The sequence below is a fragment of the Dromiciops gliroides genome, chromosome 3, assembly GCF_019393635.1.
Source record: "Dromiciops gliroides isolate mDroGli1 chromosome 3, mDroGli1.pri, whole genome shotgun sequence".
NCBI classification, from domain to species: domain Eukaryota; kingdom Metazoa; phylum Chordata; class Mammalia; order Microbiotheria; family Microbiotheriidae; genus Dromiciops; species Dromiciops gliroides.
The window spans coordinates 647,648,550-647,671,650 of NC_057863.1; the positions used below are offsets into that span (position 1 = coordinate 647,648,550).

General features: G+C 51.7%; 3 protein-coding genes across 6 annotated transcripts in view; 1 reads left to right on the forward strand and 2 right to left on the reverse strand.

Moving 5' to 3' along the window:
- The window catches only part of LOC122749266 (very-long-chain 3-oxoacyl-CoA reductase-like), a 30,494-nt gene extending 19,238 nt beyond the window's left edge, over nucleotides 1–11,256 (reverse strand). The window contains exons 1-8 of one of the 2 annotated variants that reach the window (XM_043995542.1): nucleotides 10,968–11,256; nucleotides 10,163–10,209; nucleotides 9,528–9,603; nucleotides 9,311–9,322; nucleotides 9,042–9,109; nucleotides 8,186–8,230; nucleotides 8,001–8,035; nucleotides 7,760–7,841 (exon numbers count right to left, since the gene is read on the reverse strand). In XM_043995542.1, coding sequence (XP_043851477.1) covers nucleotides 7,760–7,841; nucleotides 8,001–8,035; nucleotides 8,186–8,230; nucleotides 9,042–9,109; nucleotides 9,311–9,322; nucleotides 9,528–9,603; nucleotides 10,163–10,209; nucleotides 10,968–11,142 — 540 coding nt within the window. In that variant the 5' untranslated portion in view covers nucleotides 11,143–11,256. Of the gene's footprint in view, nucleotides 1–7,759; nucleotides 7,842–8,000; nucleotides 8,036–8,185; nucleotides 8,231–9,041; nucleotides 9,110–9,211; nucleotides 9,323–9,527; nucleotides 9,604–10,162; nucleotides 10,210–10,967 lie in introns of both variants that reach the window. The other variant, XM_043995541.1, reaches the window with a different exon arrangement.
- A 793-nt stretch (nucleotides 11,257–12,049) lies between these two features.
- Nucleotides 12,050–14,116, reverse strand: BLOC1S3 (biogenesis of lysosomal organelles complex 1 subunit 3). 3 transcript variants are annotated; one of them, XM_043995301.1, is made up of 2 exons: nucleotides 13,963–14,116; nucleotides 12,050–12,865 (listed from the first exon to the last, which is right to left on the reverse strand). In XM_043995301.1, the coding sequence occupies exon 2, from the start codon at nucleotides 12,841–12,843 to the stop codon at nucleotides 12,256–12,258; it is 588 nt and encodes a 195-aa protein (XP_043851236.1). In that variant the 5' UTR covers nucleotides 12,844–12,865; nucleotides 13,963–14,116; the 3' UTR covers nucleotides 12,050–12,255. The 3 variants fall into 3 exon arrangements, with proteins under 3 accessions (XP_043851236.1, XP_043851237.1, XP_043851238.1); XM_043995302.1 differs by having other exon boundaries at nucleotides 12,050–13,159; nucleotides 13,963–14,012; XM_043995303.1 differs by having other exon boundaries at nucleotides 12,050–12,862; nucleotides 13,963–14,005.
- A 347-nt stretch (nucleotides 14,117–14,463) lies between these two features.
- On the forward strand, nucleotides 14,464–22,695 carry TRAPPC6A (trafficking protein particle complex subunit 6A). Its single transcript, XM_043995304.1, has 6 exons — nucleotides 14,464–14,578; nucleotides 18,447–18,514; nucleotides 18,738–18,855; nucleotides 20,754–20,837; nucleotides 21,245–21,338; nucleotides 21,852–22,695. The coding sequence occupies exons 1-6, from the start codon at nucleotides 14,495–14,497 to the stop codon at nucleotides 21,881–21,883; spliced, it is 480 nt and encodes a 159-aa protein (XP_043851239.1). The 5' UTR covers nucleotides 14,464–14,494; the 3' UTR covers nucleotides 21,884–22,695.
- The last annotated feature ends 406 nt before the right edge of the window (nucleotides 22,696–23,101 follow it).

Below are 23,101 nucleotides of genomic sequence, written 5' to 3' on the forward strand. Positions count from 1 at the left end.
GTACAGATGGCTGGAAGTTTTCATCTCACCCATCTCATTCTACACCTGGCTTCTATGCCCCCTCCTATATGCCTGATGTCATGGACATCTCAATCCCATGCATCTGATTAAGTCTGACTCAGTTTCCTCCAATATGTTCGGTGGCATGGATGTATATCCCATCCACCTATTTTAAGCCTGGCATACTGCATGAGCAGTATATATTGCTCAAGTGTGGGAATGCTCATATCCCATCATTTCTCTGTTCTTTTATGGTAACCGCCATAATTATCTCAGGTGTCATGATAAATACAATGTTGGATTTGGCCTTGACATCTGTTACCAATTATATTAGATTTTAAAATTTCTCATAATGGCATAAGGATAATTAGGCAGATGATGCAAAAAGTGATGAAACAAAGATAAAAAATTATTTTTTAAAATTAATATCACAGCAGTTGTCTTCTCAATTTATTCTCCACAAGGGGGGACTATAGTAATATTAAGTTTTAGAGAATGTTTCAGTTTTTGTTTTATTATATGTTTCATGTATAACAACTAAGATTCTGAATTCCCTTAGACATATTTTTGAGAACTCTCATTGTTTGATTTGATTATTGACAAAGCTATTTTAAAGTTGTGTTAAGCTCAATTTTGTAGGAAATTTTCCTGGCTGATTACCAGCATCCACACATCAACCCCTGAAAAGACTTCCATTCTATGACTACACCCAGATGACATTTCAAGAATCATCTGGGGCGGCTAGGTGGCACAGTGGAGGGGCAGCCAGGTGGCGCAGTGGATAAAGCACCGGCCCTGGATTCAGGAGTACCTGAGTTCAAATCCGGCCTCAGACACTTGACACTTACTAGCTGTGTGACCCTGGGCAAGTCACTTAACCCCCATTGCCCTGCAAAAAAAAAAAAAAAGCTGAGAAAAGACTTTCAGAGACTTTAAATGAACAGCTTTTTTTTTCTCCTATTATTATATATACCATCTGCAGGCCAATGTCAAAGCACCGCATTCATGAGGGACTGCCCCTCTGGACAAAACTTTCCTCTCTCCCTTTTCTATATTGATATTAACATATTGTTAGTTAACATAGGATATTATATTCTGTTATTTTTTATTGTTTCATCAAGGAAGCACCCCCTGTTTCTTGAGGAAACAAAGGGGGGACTGTAACGATTAGAATGATGCCACCTGCTGGAGGCTTACTGTAGCAAAGCTCCACCATTAGGAGAAGGCATCTGAAGGCAAGACATGCAGCTCTTTGGTGTCAGGAAGTGACATTTGCATGTGGGAAGAAGAGGGTTGAGGTTGGTGCTCTCGGGCTCTTTTTCATGTGGACTCTGGTGGAGAGCGGAGCTAGGAAATGCTCTCTCCCTTTAATAGACAGATGAATCTAGGCCTTTCTCTCTCTCTTTACCAAATTCTTATTCTCCTTAATAAATGCTTAAAAGTCTAACTCTCGCTAAAGCTTATAATTTATTGGTGACCACTCATTAGATATTTTAGACAGACTAGCTAGAATTTTAGCCCCATACACTAGCTGTGTGACCCTAGGCAATTCACTTAATCCCAATTGCCTCATTCCCCCCCACCAAAAAAAAATAGTAATCATAAGGGAATCAATAAAATTCAACTTTTTACATTCCTATATGAAAAGAACTGTACTTTCTTTCTATATATAACACCTAAGAACTTCATTGTTATCAGGGCTGTTAAAAGGAGTTTACATAGACAGAGGGCCTGGGTGACAATTGATTATATTGGGATGATCTCAAAAGGGGGGGGGGCTAAGAAAGAGGAATCCAATGGGAGAAAGGGGAAGGGGGAGTAGAATGGGCAAAATTTTCTCACATAAAAGAGACATGCAAGGAAGAGCTTTTATGGTAGAGAAGAAAAGGCAGGTGGTGGTAGGCAATGCTTAAACCTCACTCTCACTGGAATAGGTTCAAAGAGGAAAGTATACATATACACACTCAGTAGAGTATAGAAATCTATCTTACCCAATAAAGAAATAGGAGAAGGGGATAAGAGAAAACATAGGGACAAGAAAAAGGAGGGCAAATTAAGGGAGGCAGCGTTCAGAATCAAAAAAGACTTGAGAGTAACAGGAAAATAAGAGAGAGAAAAGGATGAACAGAAGAAAATAGAATGGAGGGAAATACACAGTAATCATAACTGTGAAGGGGAATGGGATGAGCTCACCCTTAAAATGGAAGCAGACAGAAAAGATTAGAAATGAGAATCTATGGGGTGGCTAGGTGGCGCAGTGGATAAAGCACTGGCCCTGGATTCAGGAGAACCTGAGTTCAAATCCGGCTTCAGACACTTGACACTTACTAGCTGTGTGACCCTGGGCAAGTCACTTAACCCCCATTGCCCCGCCAAAAAAAAAAAAAAAAAGAAAAAAAGAAATGAGAATCCAACAATATGTTGCGTATAAGGGACACACTTGAAACAGAAAGACATACACAGAGTTAAAATAAGGGGCTGGAACAGAATCCATTATGCTTCGGCTGAAGTAAAAAAAGCAGGTGTAGCAATCATGTCCTCAAACCAAGCAAAAGCAAAAATAGCAAAAAGGAGAGAGAGGGAGGGAGGGAAAGAGAGACAGAGACAGAGACAGACAGACAGACAGACAGACAGAGAAACAGAGAGAGAGAGAGAGACATACACACACATACAAACTATCAGGGAAACTGATTGTTGCTCAGGCCATTTCCTTCTCCAGATCATTTTACAGATGAGGAATGGAGGCAAACAGGATCAAGTGATTTACCCAGGGTTACACAGCTAGTAAATATCTGAGGCCAAATTTGGACTTAGGAAATGGGTCTTCCTGACTCCAGGCCAGGCACTCTATCCACAGCACCACACAGTAGCCCAATCAGGGAAATTACATTTTGCTAAAAGGTGGCGCAGTGGATAGAGCACCAGCCCTGGAGTCAGGAGGATCTGAGTTCAAATCCGGCCTCAGACACTTGACACTTACTAGCTGTGTGACCCTGGGCAAGTCACTTAACCCCCATTGCCTCACTAAAACAAACACACACACATACATACACACACACACACACACAAACCACTAAGTGGGACATTAGAACATGGAATGTCAAAGCTGGGAGGGCCCTTATTTAGAACACAGAATTGAAAGCTGGAAAGGAATTTAGATTAGAGATGTCCAGGGCCAGGATGGCCCTTGGGATACAGAACAAAGAATCTCAGAAGTGAAAAAGGCTTCCACAGGACACGTGGAGGCTACAGAATCACAGAATCCTAGAGTTAGAATGCATTTCGGAGTCTGTTGAGTTCATCCCATACATGAAGAATCCTTTTTATAACGGACCTGACAGGTGGTCATCCGGTTCCTTGCTTGAAGACTTTTAGTGAGGGGCAACCTTCTGATCTGGGAGGCAGCTCATTCAATTTTGGGGTAGCTTTGATGGTTAGGAAGCTTTTCTTGATGTCATACCTATAGTTGTTGTTGAGTCGTTTCAGTCACATCCCTATCCCTTTGTGACCCCTTTTTGGGGTTTTCTTGACAAAGGTACTGGAGCGGTTGCCATTTCCCTTCTCCAGCTCATTTTACAGATGAAGAAACTGAGGCAAATAGGGTTAAGCAACTTGCCCCAGGGTCACACAGCTAGTGTCTGAGGCTGGATTTGAATTCAGGTCTTCCTGACTCTGGGCCTAATACTTGTCCACTGTGCCACCTAGCTGTCCCAACCCATCCTTCTTTCTGACCTCGGCACCACAATTAACCACGTCCCTCTCATAGGAACCTCAGGGTTATCTTTACTCCTTTCCTCTCCCCGCTGCTAGGATCCAGTCAGTTACCAGATCTTGTGGAGTCCCCATTTTATCTCCCTCCCTTCCTAGCTCTCTTCTTAGCCTTCTGTACCTCAAAATCTTGTCTCTTCTAGCCATCCGTTCTTTCCTCAACCCTTGGAGCCTCTTTACCCCGGTTCATCCTTCCAACCATTTGGTCTGCTCCCCGTGGAATATTCCTCCACAAAGGTGATCAGCCTTCTCTCACTGGCCCGTTCTCACTGGCTGGAGCCTCCACTTTGTGGAGATGCCTAGGCTGGCTTGCTTTTATTCCCCTCTGCTGCTATTCAGGGCTTTCTGGGTTTCAAAGTGATGACCTGGCAAAGCCAAGATCAGGGACTGTTTATTTGGCTGCTATCCACAAGCCCAGTTCTTAGCATGGAGCTTAACAAGATGTTATAATTGCTTACAAAATTCTCATGTCTGGGGCAGCTAGATGGCACAGTGGTTAAAGCACCGGCCCTGGATTCAGGAGTACCTGAGTTCAAATCCGGCCTCAGACACTTGACACTTACTAGCTGTGGGACCCTGGGCAAGTCACTTAACCCCCATTGCCTGCAAAAAACAACAACAAAAAAAACCCCAAAAATTCTCATATCCTCCCTTCATCTGATTTTTTGTGTGTGTGAGGCAATGCAGGTTAAGTGACTTGCCCAGGGCCACACAGCTAGTAAGTGTGTGTTAAGGGTCTGAGGCCGGATTTGAACTCAGGTACTCCTGATTCCAGGGCTGGTGCTCTATCGACTGTGCCACCTAGCTGCCCTTTCCCCTCATCTGATGCCCTTTGTCAGAGAGCCAAGAAAGAAAAGTGAACATCAGTTTCCATTGCTAGCTCCCAGGAAGCCTCTCCCCTGGAAATGGGGCCCCTGTTGGCAATGGGCACTCAGATCTTGGCTAGCTTGTTTTTTTCACTCTCTGAGGCCTCTCCTTAAATAATCATCACTGGGTGACTGGGGGTGAAGGTCACAGTTCTCAGAAAGGAATCTTGGAGCTCACTTAGTCCCACTCTTGTTTTCCACACAGTAGAACTAAAATGGAGAGAGTTGTTTGTCCAAGGACTTTGAGGGAATGGGGGGGAGTGAGTACTGCTACCACCCCATGTCTCTCAACTTCACTTCTGACACTCTGCTCACTCCATCCCCATGCCTGATCCTTCTTCTTGTTCCTGCTCCCTTGAAAGTATGTCCGGGGGGCAGCTAAGTGGAGCAGTGGATAAAGCACTAGTCCTGGAGTCAGGAGGACCTGAGTTCAAATCTGACCTCAGACACTTGACACTTACTAGCTGTGTGACCCTGGGCAAGTCACCTAACCCCAGTGGTCTCACCAAAAAAAAGTGTGTCCAGGACAGATTCTGGAAATACAAACCTACAAAAAGAGAGATACAATCCTTCTACTTGAGATAATTTAGAAGACTCCAGGAAAGGTCTGTTTCCCCTGGGTGAAAGGGGAGAGCAGCTCAGCACTGCTCGGCTCAGCTGACAGCTCAGCTTAGCACAGGTCGGCTCAGTGGGCAGCTCAACACTGCTGCAACTCGACCCAGCTGAGGGTGGTGCAGCTGAGAGCAGTAAGAAGCTTGCAACACTGAACCCTGTGCCCTAGGAGCAGAATCAACTTTGTAAGTTTAAAAATAGGCTACAACATGAGCAAGAAACAAAAAAGGACCCTTACCATTGACAGCTTCTATGGTGAAAGGGAAGACCAAAACTCAAACACAAATGAGTTTGTCAAAATGCCTACAAGTGAAGACTCAAGTGGGAAGATGATCTTGTCTCAAGACCAAAAAGCCTTCTTTGAAGAGCTCAAAAAGGCATTTAAAAACCAAATGAGAGATGTAGAAGAAAAAATGGAAAAAGAAATGAGAGAAATGAGAGTTACACTGCAAAAAGAAACATAAAAATTGACTGAGGAAAACAATTCCTTAAAAAATACAATTGGCCAAATGAGAGGGAAAAAAATGGCCAAATGGGAGAAAAAAATTGGCCAAATGGAAAAAAAGAGGTACAAAATCTTACTGAGGAAAATAATGCCTTAAAAATTAAAATTGGGCAGATGGAAGCTAATAACTCCATGAGACACTAAGAATCTGTCAAGCAGAATCAAAAGACTGAAAAAATAGGAGAAAATGCAAAATACCTCGTTGGAAAAACAACTGAACTGGAAAACAGATCCAGGAGAGAGAATCTGAGAATTATTGGACGACCTGAAAGCCATGATCAAGAAAAGAGTCTAGACACCATATTCCAGGAAATTATCAAGGAGAACTTCCCTGAAATTGTAGAATCAGAGGATAAAATCATCATTGAAAGAATCCACTGATCATCTCCTGAAAGAGACCCAAAAAGGAAAACTTCAAGAAATATTGTAGCCAAACTCCAGAATTATCAGGTGAAGGAGAAAATGCTCCAAGCAGCCAGAAAGAAACCATTTAAATATCATGGAGCCACAGTCAGGATTGCACGGGACCTGGCAGCTTCAACATCAAAGGATTGCAGGGCTTGGAATATGATATTTAGGAAGGCAAAAGAGCTTGGATTACAACCCATAATCAACTACCCAGCAAAACTGAACATTCTCTTTCAGAGGAAAAGATGGATATTCAATGAAATAGGGGACTTCTAAGGCTTTCTGAGAAAAAGACCAGAACTGAACACAAAATTTGATCTCCAAATACAAGACTCAAGAGAAATATAAAGAGAGAACTAAATCAATTTAAGAATCCAAGTCATTCCCTAATTGAGAAATGGTCAGGGGCAGCTAGATGGCGCAGTGGGTAGAGTACCGGCCCTGGAGTCAGGAGTACCTGAGTTCAAATCCGGCCTCAGACACTTAACACTTACTAGCTGTGTGACCCTAGGCAAGTCACTTAATTGCCTCACTAAAAAAACAAAACAAAACAAAACAAAAATGACCTCAGACACTTGACACTTACTAGCTGTGTGACCCTGGGCAAGTCACTTAACCCTAATTGCCTCACTAAAAAAAAAAAAAAAAGGCTATGGGACTGTTCATATCCTTTGACTCAGTGGTACCACTGCTAGGTCTGTATCCCAAAGAGACCATAGAAAAAGGAAAAGGACCCATAAGTACAAAAATATTTATAGCAGCTCTCTTTGTGGTGGCAAAGAACTGGAAATCAAGGGAATTCCCATCAATATGGGAATGGCTAAACAAGTTGTGGTGTATGAATGTAATGGAATACTATTGTGCTGTAAGAAAAGAAATGACGAGCAGGAGTTCAGAGAAACCTGGAAGGACTTAATGAACTGATGCTGACTGAGAGGAGCAGAACCAGGAGAACATTGTACACAGTAACAGCAGCATTGTGTGATGAGGGGATAGACTTGGCTCTTCTCAGCAGTGCAACAATCCAAAACAGTTTCATAAATATATATATTTGGGGGGGCAGGGCAATGGAGGTTAAGTGACTTGCCCAGGGTCACACAGCTAGTAAGTGTCAAGTGTCTGAGGACCGATATGAACTCAGGTACTCCTGAATCCAGGGACGGTGCTCTATCCACTGCTCCACCTAGCTGACCCCAGATCCAAAACAGTTTCAAAGAACTCATGATAGAAAATGTTCTCAACATCCAGAAAAAAGAACTGTGAATTATGAATGCAGATTGAACCATAACTGTTTCGACTTTTGGACTGTTTTTTTTTTCCTTCTTTTTTGAGGTTTTTCCCCTGTGCTCTGATTCTTCTTTCACAAGACGACTAATGTAGAAATATGTTTAATGTGATTGTATATATACAACCTATATCAGACTGCTTTCCATCTTGGGGAGGAGGTAGGGGAGGGGTAGAAGAAAAAAATTTGGAACTAAAAATCCTGTGAAAACAAATGTTGAAAACTATCCTTATATGTAACTGGAAAATAATAAAATATTTTAAAAGAAAAAGGAAAAAGAAAAAAGAAAGTGTGTCCGGTCTGGGACCCATTTACCTTTGTAGCTCCATACATGGTAGTAAAAGGAACAGGATATTTGCCAAATTCAGAGGAGATGTTGATGATGACACCACAGCCCCTGCAGAGTAGGAGAAGAGGATGAACCAATCAAAGGCAAAGAAGTGTGTGTTCTTTCCCTCTTCCCCCCTTCCCCTTTCTCCCTTCCCCTCCCACCATGAGACAGGCCAGGAGGTTTGTATGGATGGAAAGGTAGAGAAGGGGGTGCCTGGGCCCCTACCTGGCTATCATCTGAGGCAGGATGATCCGCGTCATCTGTGGAAGAAGAGGCAAGGGCTCCCCAATTATCTACCCTTCGCCCATTCCCAGAAAGCACATGTTCCCTGAAGTCTCCCCCATAATCTCCTGCCTGCTCCCTTCCATCCCTGGCCAAAGATCGCCCAGTCTCTTCTGCTCAAGACTTACCTGTGAGACTGACAGCATGTTGCAATTTATTATGTCTGTGATGCCCTGGGGAGACACAAGCCACCTGTTATTTTCCATGGGCTCCAGGGCTTCTCACTTCCCTCAGTGGCAACCCAGCCATGAATTCTTAGGTTGCATTTTTTTGTTTTGTTTTGTTTTTTTGTTTTGTTTTTGGTGAGGCAATTGGGGTTAAGTGACTTGCCCAGGGTCACACAGCTAGTAAGTGTCAAGTGTCTGAGGCCGTATTTGAACTCAGGTCCTCCTGACTCCAGGGCTGGTGCTCTACCCACTGCGCCACCTAGTTGCCCCTCTTAGGGGGCATTTTGCTGAGATGTGAAGTTCTTTGTCATCCTTCAAGTCTCTCTCACATCAGGTGCTACCTCCTCTGGCAAATTTCCCCGCCCCCCCAGGCTTGGCCCAAGGCCCAATTAAAACAAAGTAACTTCAAATCAAGCCTCAGACACTTGACACTAGCTATGGGACCCTGGGCAAGTCACTTAATCCCAACTGCCTCACACAAAAACAACAACAACAACAACCCCCCACCCCCCAAAAAACCAAAAACCCAGAGCAACCCACATTTATAAATAGAGGGACAACAGATAGATGTAAAGTGGAACAAATTTGTCAGAATTTCTATGACAACGTTTTCTCAACATTGATTACCATTATGGCCACAAAAGCAAGAGTTACTCACTTTTCTGTCATGATTTGTTTACAAAGCACTTCTAGGCCTAGTTATAAAGGTTGGGTGGGGGGAGGGGCAGGAATAGGGAAGAAGAGATGGAAAAAGTAAGAGGAATGAAAGGGGGGGGCTGAGTTGCCAAGGGGGTGCTGAGAATGTGGCTTCCTCCACCTTGCCCAAGTCCTCCTGATCCAGTAGCTTTCTTACGGCATTCTTGCCAAACATGCCAACATTGTTTACTGCAAAACAAAACAAAACAAACCCATGTCACTACTACAGTGCAAGGAGATGGAGAGGAAGTCTGGGGTCAGACCTGAGAAGGAAAGTTCCAGTAGGAATACCTAGAATGCCAATCTCCAGGCCCTTCAGGGCTGACTCGACTGCCTCATAAATCTCTAAGCCTCCCGTGAAGTCCACCTGGATGATTCTCGTTTCCTTACCATGGAGTCTTTCTGTAGGAAAACTTGAGAATTCAGAAGTGGAAGCAGGATCCCACTCCTTATTTTATAAATGAGAAAGGCCCAGAGAAGACATGGGGTTAACTGGCTAAAGGTCACACACAGCTCAAACACAGGGCTTTTGGTTCCAAATCCCATCGTAGAACTTTGACCAGCCTCAGTTTTGACCCATGCCCCTACTCTCTAGTCCGGCCCTCACCGATCTCCTCTGCCTCCCGACATAACTTGCTCATGTCTCGGCTGATCAGTACGATGTTGAGGCCTCTTCGGGCCAGCTGTATGGAGACAGGAAAATGGGGAGCCTGAGGGCAGAGGCCCACACAACCTCCCCCACCTACATTGGACTCAAGGGGTGGACATGGGACATAAGACGTAAGAAGTAGGTGTGCACTGGACAAAGACGGATGTGGGGGAATTCGTAGGAACCTATGGGCACCCAGGACAAATATGGGTGTGCATATCTATCTATCCATCCATCCATCTATCCTATTTGTCTATCTGTTCATTTATCCAGTCTGTCTGTCTGTCTAATCTATCGATCCAATTTACCTATCTATGCAGCTAATTTGTCCATCCATCATTGCTCTATGTGTATGTATATACACATGTTATTACATCATTACCTTTATTGTTTATACATGTGTATATATTTACACAAGGATTCTTGTGCAAACACATGATCTGAGGGTCTAGAAAATGAAGAAAGTACACAGAGGGAACTAGGCATGGGAGAAAACACACAAAATGCATGGGACTGTGTATGTAGAATACAATGGAAAAACCATGTGGGGCCCAGGTGCATTAATGACATATCCAGGACCCCCCCTCCCTTACCTCGTGAGCATAGCTCCTGCCGATTCCACTTGTGGCCCCGGTTACCACTGTGGGGGAGACAGAGACTGGGAATGGGGACCTCTGGGTTCCTGGAGTGGGGAACCCTTTGGAGGACCCACCGAATGGGAAATCTCAGGAAGGGACAGTCCTCCCCCTCCATTTCAGTTCAACCTCCATGGCCCAGGAATTGGAAAGAACTTTGAAAAATTATTTATACAATAGGAGCCAACCAGGAAATGGGGACCTGCACTAGAAGAACATCCTCAGGGGGCAGCTAGGTGGCTCAGTGGATAAAGCACCAGCCCTGGATTCAAGAGGACCTGAGTTCAAATCTGGCCTCAGACACTTGACACTTACTAGCTGTGTGAACCTGGGCAAGTTACTTAACCTTCATTGCCCCGCAAAAAAAAAAAAAAAAACACAAACAAACAAAAAAGAACATTCTTGGACAAGGGTATGCAGACAGATACATAGTATACATATCATAGGATCTCCTATTCAAAGCTTGAAAGAACTTTGGAAATCATTTGGTCCAATCCTGCCCCCAGTGTCACACACACACACACACACACACACACACACACACACACACACCCCACACACACACACCCCAAACAAAAAACCCTGAGGCCCAGAGAGATTAAATGAGCTTAAATGAGTTGAGTAAGATTCAACCATTGGGACAGAACTTGGGCCAACCTGGTCACTGCAACTAGAAGCCACACAGCTGAATCTTGAATCCGGATCCCATAATCCCTATTGCCTCCCCCTTGGGCCCCTTTCCTTTCTGACCCCTCCCATGTACCTGCCCAGGCTCCTTGCTTCTTCAGAGATATCCCAAGGCCCAGGCCGACTTGGGGCAGCCCATAGACAATCAGGGCATGGCCCAGCCACCAGGCTCCCCAAAGAAGCCACCATGCTGCAGCGAGGGCACCCAGCACTTCTAGGGCTGAACCTTCCTGCTTCATCCATGGCACCATCTTGGACAGCACAAGACAGAGGGTCTATAGCACAGCTTGGTGAGAGAGAGGCACTCTCTGCAGAACCCAGAGGATTAAAAATAGCGGGAACACTCAGGTGCCTGAGTACTAAAAGGCTAGGAATGCAAATATGATTCTGAAGGTGGGCGGAGCGACCTTGGCAAAGCCAGGCTACCCTTGGATTGGAGGGACCCTGGCATCCTGGGAAAGAGCCACAGCGCTACCTACTGATCAATGCCAACCACAATTTACTGAGAACTGACAGATTATCACCTATTCTCCATTCCCAAGTGGATGAATTGCCTGGGGCTGACCAGACTTTGTCAATTCCAGACTCTTTACTGTTTTATAGATTTCCCAAACTATCCCCTTCTGGAGATTTCCCGGCTTACTTCCAGGACTTCAGGTAATCATGCAAAAGGATTCATTTAGGAGGGAGCTAGGTGGTACAGTGGATAAAGCACCAGCCCTGGATTCAGGAGGACCTGAGTTCAAATCCGGCCTCAGACACTTGACACTTACTAGCTGTGTGACCCTGGGCAAGTCACTTAACCCTCATTGCCCTGAAAAAAAAAATAAAGATTCATTTATATTGAGAGGTTTCTATCTGTGAGAAACTTACTTTTCCTAAGGGCAGTCTCAGAGCTCCCTCTGTTCTGTCACCCCATCTAAACCCTGTCCTCAGTCCCCATCTTTGGATATTCCTAGCAATCTGTTTTGCCATACCCCGAGTTATGGCTCCTCTGCCCCAATTAAAGACCTTGATTCTGTTATATTGATTGTTTCATTCATTTTCAGGTGAACAGCAGCACGTGTGGTGCATGGCCCGCAAATGCGGAAGGACAGGGAGGCCTGTGCTCCCTCCTCCTACTGTATCCCCTTCAATCCGAGGCCACTCCATCATCTCTTTCCAAACACACTTTATTGAAACCTGGTGAGGGTACAGAGAGTGAGGCAGCCTTTTCCTGCCCCCAACCCGGTGGGGGCCCCTGAACCTGGGATCAAGGAGCGCTGGGGCAGCCTGCACTGAGCCTCCCCCGGAAGCGATCCCAGGGGCACTAGACCTTGGGAACCAGAGGAGGTAGGGCACAGGGGAGGAGGGCCAGGACTCCACTAAGCCCGGGGGCTGGGTCCCGGCTCAGCAGGAGCTTGGATGTCAGGCAGCAGGCGGCAGCTGGCTACAATGTCCAGACGCTCTGCCAGGGCGCAGAGATCGCTGCGAGCTAGACGGATGCTGTGGGCCGCTGCCAAGCCCACAGCCTGCGCGGCGGCCAGGCGGGCTGCTAAGCCCGCTACATCTCGGCCAGCTCGTCTGTACACACTACGCACGGCAGCGCTCACGTCATGGCCCAGGCGGGCCTGGCTCTCAGCCAGCCGGTGCTGGAGCAGGGAGGCCCAGGCTGAGGCAGGGAGCGCCGGGGCTGCGGGGGCCTCCTCTTCTGCCCACTCTGGTTCCCGAACAACCACGAGCGGGGGCAGATCCGCGTGGGCCACCAGGGTTGCCGGCTCCTCTTCAGAGTCAGTCTCGGCTGCCTCCCCGGCTACGCGCAGCCCGGTGGGGCGGCCCCGGCACAGCGGGGCAGAGCCCAGGTATAGCTCCTCTTCTTCAGATGACGACGCTGAGTCTGTCTCAATCGCCTCCCCGGGCACCACGGTCTCTGGCTGTCGACCTCGCAATCCTCCGGCGGCCCGTGAAGCCATGGCTTCTTGAGCCCAGGGGCTGCTGTGGGAGAGGGGGGGGGAGGGGCTGCTTTACTCCAGAGCCGAAGGCCCGGGCAGTGGTGGAAGGAGACTGCGGGGGGCGAAGATGATCCGTGGAGAAAAAGAAGGGAGGCAGACAGGGGAGGGATTCCACTAAGGAAGGGGAGGCTGGATTGAGGGGGGCATATCTCGGCAGGGCATGGGGTAGAGCCTAGTGGATGGAAGACACTCCACCAATCAAAAGGCGTGCCCCGAAGGCTTGTGGGGATCCTTCCTGGAAGGGGTGGCATGAGATCCAGGAAGCTTTGGAGGGGCTCTGCATCAAAGGGGGAAGTAGTTAGAGGGAGGGGGACAAGACACATGAGCAGTAAGGCGGTCTAGAACTTTGTGGAGGCTTTGGAGTGGCGGGGTTGGGTGGTGGTGCTGGACCAGTTATTCCCAAAACTGACCAGGAGGTGGGGAGGAGTGAAGGGACGGCATCATTCCGGGAGGAGGGGGTTTCCATAAAGGAGCTATTTACCAGGGCCCATAAGGAATGGGGGGGGGTGGAAGAGAGGGAAAGCAGGAAGAACTGGGGGAATGAGCAAAAGAAAAAGGGAGCATCGTGAGGGAGGGAGAGGGGAGAGAAACAGAGATGGGTGATTAGGGAAGAATCAAGGAGGGGAGCATCATAAAGGGAGGAAAATCAAAGACACCCCTCTCTATGGGGAGGGGATGTCAGAGAGAAGAGAATCAAAGAATGTTGATTATAAAAAGTGGGAGAATAAAAAAAGTGGGAGAATCAGAGGGGGGAACGTCATCAGAGGGGGGAAATCAAGATGAATGGTTGTGGGGAGGAAGAATCAGGGAGGGGGCAGTCATAGGAGGAAGAGAATGGGGGTGTCACAAGAGAGGGAGAATCAGGGAGGGGGCGTCATGGGGGAAAGGGAGAACGGGGGCGTCAGGGAGAGGGGCGGGAATCAGGGTGGGACGTCACAGGTGGGGGAGAATCCAGGGGTGGGAATGGGGAAGAAGGCGTAATAGGGGTTAGGGCAGAATTAGGGAGGTGGTTCTGGGGAGGGGGCGCGCCCTAGGCGGGGTCCCGGGCAGGATCCCATCAATCCCCGCAAGAGGAAGTACCGAGCGACTGGAGCTCCGAGCCGGCGCTTTTCCCACTTGCAGCCTTCCGGGATTGGGAGGGGAGAGACAGTCACGTGAGGGAAAGGTCGAGCTGGGTCCTTTCGAGCTCAGCCAATAAGCAAGGCCGGAGAGGTCCTAGATCGCGTGACACGCCGGCCGCTTCAGTCATCGACCGCGAAGGAGGTGGTGGTGGGAAAGGAATTGACCAATGGGGGCTCACCGAGGAGCTGCCTAGAAACACCCATCCCCGGCCACGTGATGCTAGTGGAGCAGACGCTAGGGATGCCGTGAAAGCGGCGCAGCCTCTGAGCATTTGGCCGGGTGGGAGGAAGAGGAGGTCTCGATTGACGTGATAATCGCTCTGGGCCAATAGAAATGTTCGAAGGGTCCTGCAACTAGAACGAGAGAGAGGCTGGGGCCACGTGGTAGGCCTTTGAGCCAATGGAAGCGCTGGACACGGCGCAGGAGGGTGGGGCCCGAGAAGCCATGGGGGCGGGGCGAGCAGTGACAGCTGAAGGCGGAAGCGCCGGCGATGGCGGACGAAACTCTGTTCCAGTTGCTTCACACAGAAGTGGTGGCGGCCGCGTATGGTGGGGGCCGGGGTTCGGGAGACGAGGTGAAGTCAGGAGGGCATCCCCTTGTCCTCTGTGCCTTCTGTCCCCCTCCCTTCCAAACTCCACCCTTCCCGCTCCCCGCTTCCTTCTCCCTATTTCCTCCCTCTCCCCCTCCTCTTATCCTGCTTCCAGCCTCGCCCCCCCATCCTCCACCTTCCTCCCTATCCCTCCCCCCCTCTTACCTTTCCCCAGGAGACCCTGTTCTCCTTTCCCAGACCATCAATGAACACATGTTTATTAAAGCCCTGGAACCCCAGCTGTTAGAGAGACCTAGAGAAACACCCTGCCCTCAGGGAGCTTACATTTTATTGGAAGGCGGCGAGCACGTGGAGATGGCCTCCGGGGGGCACCGTTGTGCCTGGAGTCGGGAGGACCTGAGCTCAGAGCCGGCCTCAGACGCTTCCTAGCCCTGTGACTGTGGGCCAGCCCCTTCACCCTGTGGGCCTCCGTTTCCTCATTTGTCAAATGAGCAGGAGAGGGAAATGGCCAAGACAACCCCCAATGGGATTACAGAGAGCCGGCCACTACGGAACGACATGGAGAGAGAGGGAGAGGGAGGGAGAGAGAGGGAGGGAGAGGGAGGGAGAGAGAGGGAGGGAGAGGGAGAGGGAGAGAGGGAGGGAGAGGGAGGGAGGGAGAGGGAGAGGGAGGGAGAGGGAGGGAGAGGGAGGGAGAGGGAGGGAGGGAGAGGGAGGGAGGGAGGGAGAGGGAGGGAGAGGGAGAGAGAGGGAGGGAGGGAGAGGGAGGGAGAGGGAGGGAGGGAGAGGGAGAGAGGGAGGGAGGGAGAGAGAGGGAGGGAGAGAGAGAAAGAGAAAGAAGAGAAGAGAAAAGAGAGCTGTGTGCGCACGTGTGTGTCTGTGTCTGTCTGTGTGTGCGCGTGCGTGTTTAAGCCCCTCGGGGATTTCATTATTGCGGGAAGCTGTCCCGCCACTCGCCGCAGTCTCAGTCGTCTTGCCTGCGTCCCTTGGTCCCTGGTGTGAAGCTGGCTCTTACTCTGGGCCAGCTCTATCGGTTCTAAGCCAGGCTGCCTCTCCTAGAAGACATACACTGGGGGATTCAGAAGAACTTGGGGGCGGCACTCCCCAGCAGAGACACTCATTCATGATCAGTGTGAACAGAATGAGGGTGTTTACAAAAGGAAGGCACGCTGTTTTGGAAGAGAAGGCATTAACGCTGGGCCATGTGAGGAAAGGCTCTAGACGAAGGTGCCGTCTGAACTCAGGGAGGCAGAAGTGAGGAAGGACTGACTTCCAGGGTTTGAGGGGTCAAAGGACAGAGTGGGTAAAGGGCTTTCCACGCCGAGGGCACTATCTGTTTCATCTGGACCAGCAGAGCAGAGTCATGACTAGGCTTGAGCTTGGAGCATACGCTGTGTGGAGGATGAGGGATGGAGAGAAGCGCCCAGATGCAGAGACCAGGTCCAGACGAGGGGCGGATGTCAGGGTGCTTGTAGCTGGGGACAGAGACTGAGGCTGAACTCCAGGGGAGTGAGGAGACATGGGGTAGCCAAGATTGACTCCATAGTTAGGACTTTGGCCAAGTGAAACAATGAAAGATGGCCTTTCAGAAAGAGAAAGGGCAGGATTGGGGGAGGGAAGACAGTAAGCACCATTCGGACCCTTTGGAAGTTTGAGATGGCCGTGGGTGGAGATGCCCAGTGGGCCGCTGGACAGGTGGAACTCGGCAAAGCGATGGACATTTAGGAGGGCAAGGCGTTGTGGCATCCAGCATGTGGAATTGGGAGGGACAGAGGGAGTGGGGAGACCCTGGTGAGCAGAGAGAAGACCAGGGAGGGTGACACAGAGTCAGGGACCAGGGAGTGCCCAGGAAAGACCACTGGACTTGTAGGAAAGAGAGAGAGGATGACCTTGCAGCAAGCACGTTCATTTACCTGAAGCAATAGGAAGCCCGAGTGCAAGGAATTGAGAGTTGCTATAACCTTCACCAAGTAGCCACGTGTCCATTTTGTATGTTTATAGAGAGGCCATGGTTAGACTGGGAGTTTCCTGAGGGTGCTATGGGCAGGGCCCCTCTCCCCTCCCATCCCCCCTTACCCCTTCCCTCCCCTCAGCGTCTGGCACAACTCAGGTGCTAACTGGATGCTTGCAGGTGACTACAGAGGCACCAGGTACATATTAGGTGGCTGTTAGTGGATTTTGGCTGTGAAAGGGAAGACAGCTTCAGGGGCTAATGGGGCTGAGTGAGGTGTTTAAGGATGGAGGAGATGGGGGACAGCTGGGTGGAGCAATGGATAGATCACCAGCCCTGGATTCAGGAGGATTTGAGTTCAAATCCAGCCTCAGATACTTGACACTAGCTGTGTGACCCTGGGCAAGTCACTTAACCCCAACTGCCTCACCAAAAAAAGAAAGAAAGAAAAGATTGGGGGAGATGTAGACAGTTTGTAGGTGGCAGGGAAGGAGCTAGAGAGGTTGAGGTTGAGGGCCTGGTGATAGACCTGTGGGAGGAGATGGATGGGCATGTGAAGTGGAGTGGAAGGAGTGGTGTCACAGAGGGAGGGAAGGTTGGCAGATGAACCAGAGGGACCTGAAGGGGGAATGGAAAGGGAGGAGCTTGGGAGGCATGGCTGGGTGTCCTCAGGGGCAGCAGGGCCAGGACAGGTGACTGGAGGGGGAAGAAAGCTTTGGAACAGACACTCTGGGTGGGCACGTTTGAGCAGGGCAGAGTCTGGGGACCAGCTGCGATCCACAGGGTCTCCCCGCTCCTTCCATCCCTCCCAGCATCCCTGTGCTGGAGGCTGCAGGGCCTTGGCCCAGGACATGGGTTTGAATCCTGTAAGGACACTACTAGGCAACCTTTGACAAGCCCTCACACCTACAAAAAGAGGAAGGTGAAGCAGGGGAACCAGCCCCTGGTAGGCAGCTCTGGCTCCTCCGCATTTCTCTTATGGAAGCGCCTTCAGAGAAGGGAGGGATTCGTGTCCTGTGTGTGCCCAGGGTCTGGCATGAGGCTGGCACACATGCCCTGGTACACACACGCACGGAAGAGATGCCGCTGGATGCATCACTTAGTCTTCCCTCTACCTCCACCGTATCCCCCGACAGCCATTCTTCCCTTTCCCCTGGGCTCCCGCCTTCCCTCCATCTGTCCTCATTTCCTGTCCCCTTGGGCATTCACTGCTAAGGGGGAGCCTGAGGTGGGGACGGGTGATCCAGGCCCAGGTGCTAAAGTTAGGAGGCAATTGGGCTGGGGGTCACAAGGGGCAGGCAGGAAAGTGAGGAGTAGGGGCTCTTCCCCCTCTGCTCCCTCCCTCCTCTTCTCTCTCTGCCCCCCTCCCCCCTTTCCCTTCTCCTTCCCCCCATCCCCCCATGTACTGAAGGCTTCTCCATCTCTGTCTTTGTTAAGGCTCTTTTCTCTCCCTGTTCCGCCTCCTGTCCATTCTCAGGCCCACCCAAAGTTTACCTGACTGATGTGTCTCCAGCTTTTGGGGGATTGTTAGCCCCCGCCCCCCATTAGCTGGGTGCTGCCTGGCATTAGACCTGGACCACCTTCCCTTGGTCCTGCACAGCCCTGGTCTCTGGACTGACTGGACAATGCTGGTGCCTGGTGGGGCGTCTTTGAGGGAGCAGAGGAGGCTGGGGGCTATGGGGTGGGCCCTGCCCTGGCAGCTCAGAGTCTTGGGGGCCTTTTGCCCGTCTTCTTCCTCTGGCTTGCTCTGGGACCTCAGGCTCCTCCCTCGCCCTCCCTGGCAGTTTTCTCCTCTATAAAATGAGGCGGTGGAACTACAGGTGCCTGGGGCACTGCCAACTCCGGGAGCCTCCCCTTCCTTTCCCTAATTTCTCCTTTTTGGGGGAGGTGCCCAGCGTTGGTCCTGTCTCAGTTCCCTGCTCTCCACCCCTTCTCTCCTAGGGACAGAGGAGAGGTTTGACGGTCCTAGAGAGCATGGGCTTCCGTGTGGGCCAGGGCCTGGCGGAGAGGTGAGAGGCTCAGACCCTTCTGCAGGGGGGAGGCCTCTCAGGTGATCATTGGTACCCCCAGGGTACTAGCAGCTAAAAGGGGGAGGCCTTAGGTCTCCTTCCCTCCCCTCCCCCAATGCCAGGCATTCCTGGACCTCAGGTCACATGGAGCATCTTCCTGCTAGAGTCCCCTCTTCCTGGCTCCCCGGGGCTGGGCCTCAATCCCTGCCTTGTCCCTGTCCAGGCTGCCCCGAGGGGCCCTGGCCTTCAGGGAGGAGCTGGACACCATCAAGTTCCTGTGCAGAGACCTGTGGGGGGCTGTGTTCCGGAAGCAGATGGACAACCTCAGGACCAACCACCAGGTAGGTGAATGATGAGCGAGCCCCACCAGGATCAGAGGTGGGCCTGGACTTACTCGCTTCTCCCTGTTCTAGGAATCAGTATGCCATCCTGGAAAAGACCCTGGCTTGAAGTCCTAATTCTTGGCTTCAAATTGAGCCTTTGGGCAAGTCCCTTTTCTTCTTTTTTTTTGGGGGGGGTGGTATTGTGGGTTTTTTTGGGTTTTTTTGCAATGAGGGTTAAGTGACTTGCCCAGGGTCACACAACTAGTAAGTGGCAAGTGTCTGAGGCTGGATTTGAACTCAGGTCCTCCTGAATCCAGGGCCAGTGCTTTATCCCCTGCACCACCCAGCTTCCCCCAAGTCCCTTCCCTTCTGAGGGAGCTGGTGGCACAGTGGAGAGCGTGCTGGGCCTGGAGTCAGGAAGACCTGAGTTCAAATCCAGCCTCTGACACGTTGAGCAAGGTACTTGATCACTGCCTTAGTTTCCTCATCTGTAAAATGGGAATACTGACATTCTACCTCTCAGGTTGTTGTGAGGATCCACGAGCTATTTTATAAGGGGCTTGGCACAGTGCCTGCCTGCCCCACAGCAGAGGACTGACAAATACTTATTTCTTCCCTTCCTTCCTTCCTTCCTTCCTTCCTTCCTTCCTTCCTTCCTTCCTTCCTTCCTTCCTTCCTTCCTTCCTTCCTTCCTTCCTTCCTTCCTTCCTTCCTCCCTTCCTTCCTCCCTTCCTTCCTCCCTTCCTTCCGCGGTTTCTCCTTGGTCCCCACTTTGCCCTAATGGTGCCCCTGCCCTTTGCCCAGAACATGCCGGGCCACGGCACCAGGACTAGGGCAGTAGTTCAGTCCAGAGGGCACTGGGAGCCCCCCCCCCCCGGGATGCAGGGTCAGGGCCTGAGGATCCAGCGGGTGGGGGAGAGCTGGGCGAGAGCAAGCCTGGGCTGGAGCCCCAGAAATCCAAAATACTCCAGATGGGGCCAGTCTCCTGGTTTGCTGATTAATTGTCTGGATTTAAGAGAGGGATGGAGAAAATGGGAATAATGCAGCCCTCACAGTGGGGGGCCAGTTGTGAGGCACTCAGCAGCGCCCCTCCCCTCCCATGAGACCACTGGGACAGATGGAGAGGGACTCGTGGAGTCTCTTAGGGGTCAGAAAAGCCGATTCCACCCGCCCTGGGAGGGAGCCTTGGCCAGGCCGGCTGATGCCAAGAGGCCTGAGGCTGACAGCCGGCTAGCCAGTCTGTACAGACGGCCAGGAGCCAGTCTGAGGGCTGAACTCTGGAGGAGCCCAGAGCTGGCACAAGGCCAGTCATTTGTCCGAGGTGACCAAGATGTGAGGGGCAGAGGCTGGCTCTGGCCTCATTTTCTTACCCCAAGAGCTGATGGTCGGCTGCACTGACCTGGGGAAAGCCCTTGAAGGGGGTGTGTGTGGGGGGGGGCGGTGTTGTGTTTTGTGTGTGTGTGAGCATGCGCACCTGAGATCATAAATTGGGCAGTGATGGGGCTTCCCTTCTCTGAGGAGCCATGGGGCGGCAGGTGATTTTACTGTCTGGGAGGTCAGGAAACAGGAACTCTCGGGGTGGCATGGCGTGGGGCCCTCTTGAGAAGGGGTTGGGGCACCTTCCTCTGGGAACTCCCAAGAAAAGCTGGTTGGACCCTTCCTGGGGCTGGGGGAGAACAGACTGAGTCAGGCATGCGCCAAACTGAGAGGCTCTGAGGTCACTCATGACCAGGGTCCTGGGGTTCTGCTCATCGTCTCATGGAGGCCGACTTGCCGTGGGCAGAAGTGAGGGACCCATTCAGTCTCTGGTTCTTTGTCTCCAGGTGAGCCTCATGCCTGCCTTTGGGGCTGGGGAGTGGGGGGCAGGCCAAGGGAGGAGCAGAGGCCCAGCCCCATTGCCATTTCCCCCCTTCTAGGGCACCTATGTCCTGCAGGATAACAACTTTCCCCTCCTGACGCAGATGGCCTGGGGACAGCAGTACCTGGAGGAAGCTCCCAAGGTACTGGGTGGGGGCGGGGCCTGGTCACCAAAGGGCCCCTGCTCTGCCCCCACCCTCATGAGGCAGGAGAGCCATCGGTTCCCTCTGTTCTGGTTCTGATGGCGGGCTTTGGGCTGTGGGCGTCTCCTCCCAGCCCCATCACGTATGCGCTCACACACACACACATGCACACACACACACATATACTCACATGAACACAGCACACATGCACGTGCACACATGCATGTACTCACACATGGGCACACTCACAGACACACACACACCCTCACTCTCTGGGGCAGCCTGGAGCCTCAGCCCTCCACCTTCCTCCACCTGCCTCCCGTCTCTCTGGCTTTGGACTTGGGGCCCAGCCCCCCTTGTCCTGGGCTTCTTGCAGCCCGCTGACATAGCGTGTCTTTCCGCTCCAGTTTCTCGCCTTCACCTGCGGCCTTCTCCGGGGCACCCTCAGCGCCCTGGGCATCGAGAGCTCGGTCACAGCCAGCGTGGCCTCCCTGCCTGCCTGTGAGTCTCCAAGGATGGGCCCGGAATTAGGAGCCGGATGGGAGGAGGGCTTCCTGGAGGTGGTGGAGAGTTAGCAGGCCTGTGGCCAGATGGGGATGGTGACTCAGAGCTCCTGACCCAGCCCAGGGCTTGTCTCCCTCCTTCCTAGGCTGGGGCCATCAAGGGCCACCCTTTGGCTCTGTACATCCCCGGGAAGGGAGGCCTGGCTCCAGGAGTCTGCCTGGCCTCAAGCCCCTGCATAGCTTGGGCAGTGGGAGGTCATTTGGTCAGTCAGACGGATGAGAGGCCCTCTGGTCTAACTCCAGCCTTTGGCGATGGGGAAGCCATAGCCCAGGGAGGTTCAGTCATTTGCCCAAGGAGTGAGTGGGCCCAGGGACCCAAAGCCCAGGCCCCTGTGCCATCCCCAGTGTGCGCCTCCTCCTGGGCCACACTGTCTGTCCCTAGAGAAGGGGTGGGGCCCGTGGCCTGGGCCCTGTGCTCCCCCTCCTCACCAGCTGCTCTCCTTCATTCTAGGTAAGTTCCAGGTGGTGATTCAGAAGGCTTGAAAGGCCGCAGGCCCAAGTGCTGGCCCTTCCTCATCTCCTGAGGCAGGTTGTCGATCCCAGCCCAGGGCCCAGAGAGGGGGATTGGGGCCAGCTGGGGGACACAGCTTTCCGCAATCATTCCTTCATTCCTCGTGGAAAGTTACAGAGCGTTTTACATGGATTCACGAGGACCCCCAGATTATCCAGGGCAACCTGATGGCTGCCATCATACACCTGACAAGACCGAGGTTCACAGAGCATGTTCGGTGGCTTTCTCCCCCCGGGGGCCGCAGAGCTTTGAGGACCCATCATGAGGCTCAGAGTATTTCTGAGCTGGGGGGCCTCGGCTCCAGCCTGGGCAGGAGGTTGTGAGCTCCCCACCTGGGAGGCCCTGCTCCCCTCTGGGACAGTTCTGGGCTTTAGGGAGGGGTCTTCTCGGGCCCTTGCTTCTTGTCGCAGCCCCAGGGCCCAAGTGGAACAAGCCCAGGGCCGGGAGGCCATGCAGTCGTCCGCCCTGACCTCCCAGCCCGTCTTTTCCAGGCTGGTTTTCCCCAGGCCGTTGTGACTGTCCTGCTCCCCATCTTCTGTTCGGGCCCCTCTCTCTCCGTGGCTTTCCCAACACAGGCCCAGTGCTGCCAGGGTTTAGGCCAGGCAGGTTTGGTGGGCACGGAGTGGGCCAGGATGGAGAGGGTGAGGGCCGAGGGCTCAGCGAGTCACAGCATCGGAGGAGACCACCCAGGGAGCTCGGAGCCGTTGTGGGGTGGTGGCACTCATGGGGTCCTGTGGTCACTATCTCCTGCTCTTACAATAAAGCCCGGCCCTGGGCCCCGTGAGCCTCAGTCGTGCCTCTTCTCCCTGCCCCCTCCCCCGGTCCTCCTAGGGTACCCTCTCTGGGCGGGCTCCAGAGAGCTGGAAGCTGAGCTCGGGAAGGTTCCTGTGGGTGTGAGCAGCGACCTAATCCTCCATCCCCACACAACCACAGACACTTGGGAGGAAGGGCCATCCTAAAGGAAACAATAGATGGCACCCACACCCACAGACACAATAGAGGACACGGGTGTACACCCAGAACAATGGGCTGGAGCCGCCCAGGCCCACAGCATGTGAGCCAGGGCTCCAACGGCCTCCCAGCCTGGCCACCTGGTCAGCGCAAACCCCGGGGGAGGGAGGGCCCCGAGGCTTTCTTTGGGGGTGGGCATCTCCCTTCCTGGAAGTGTTCTCATGCTCTGAGATTCTTAT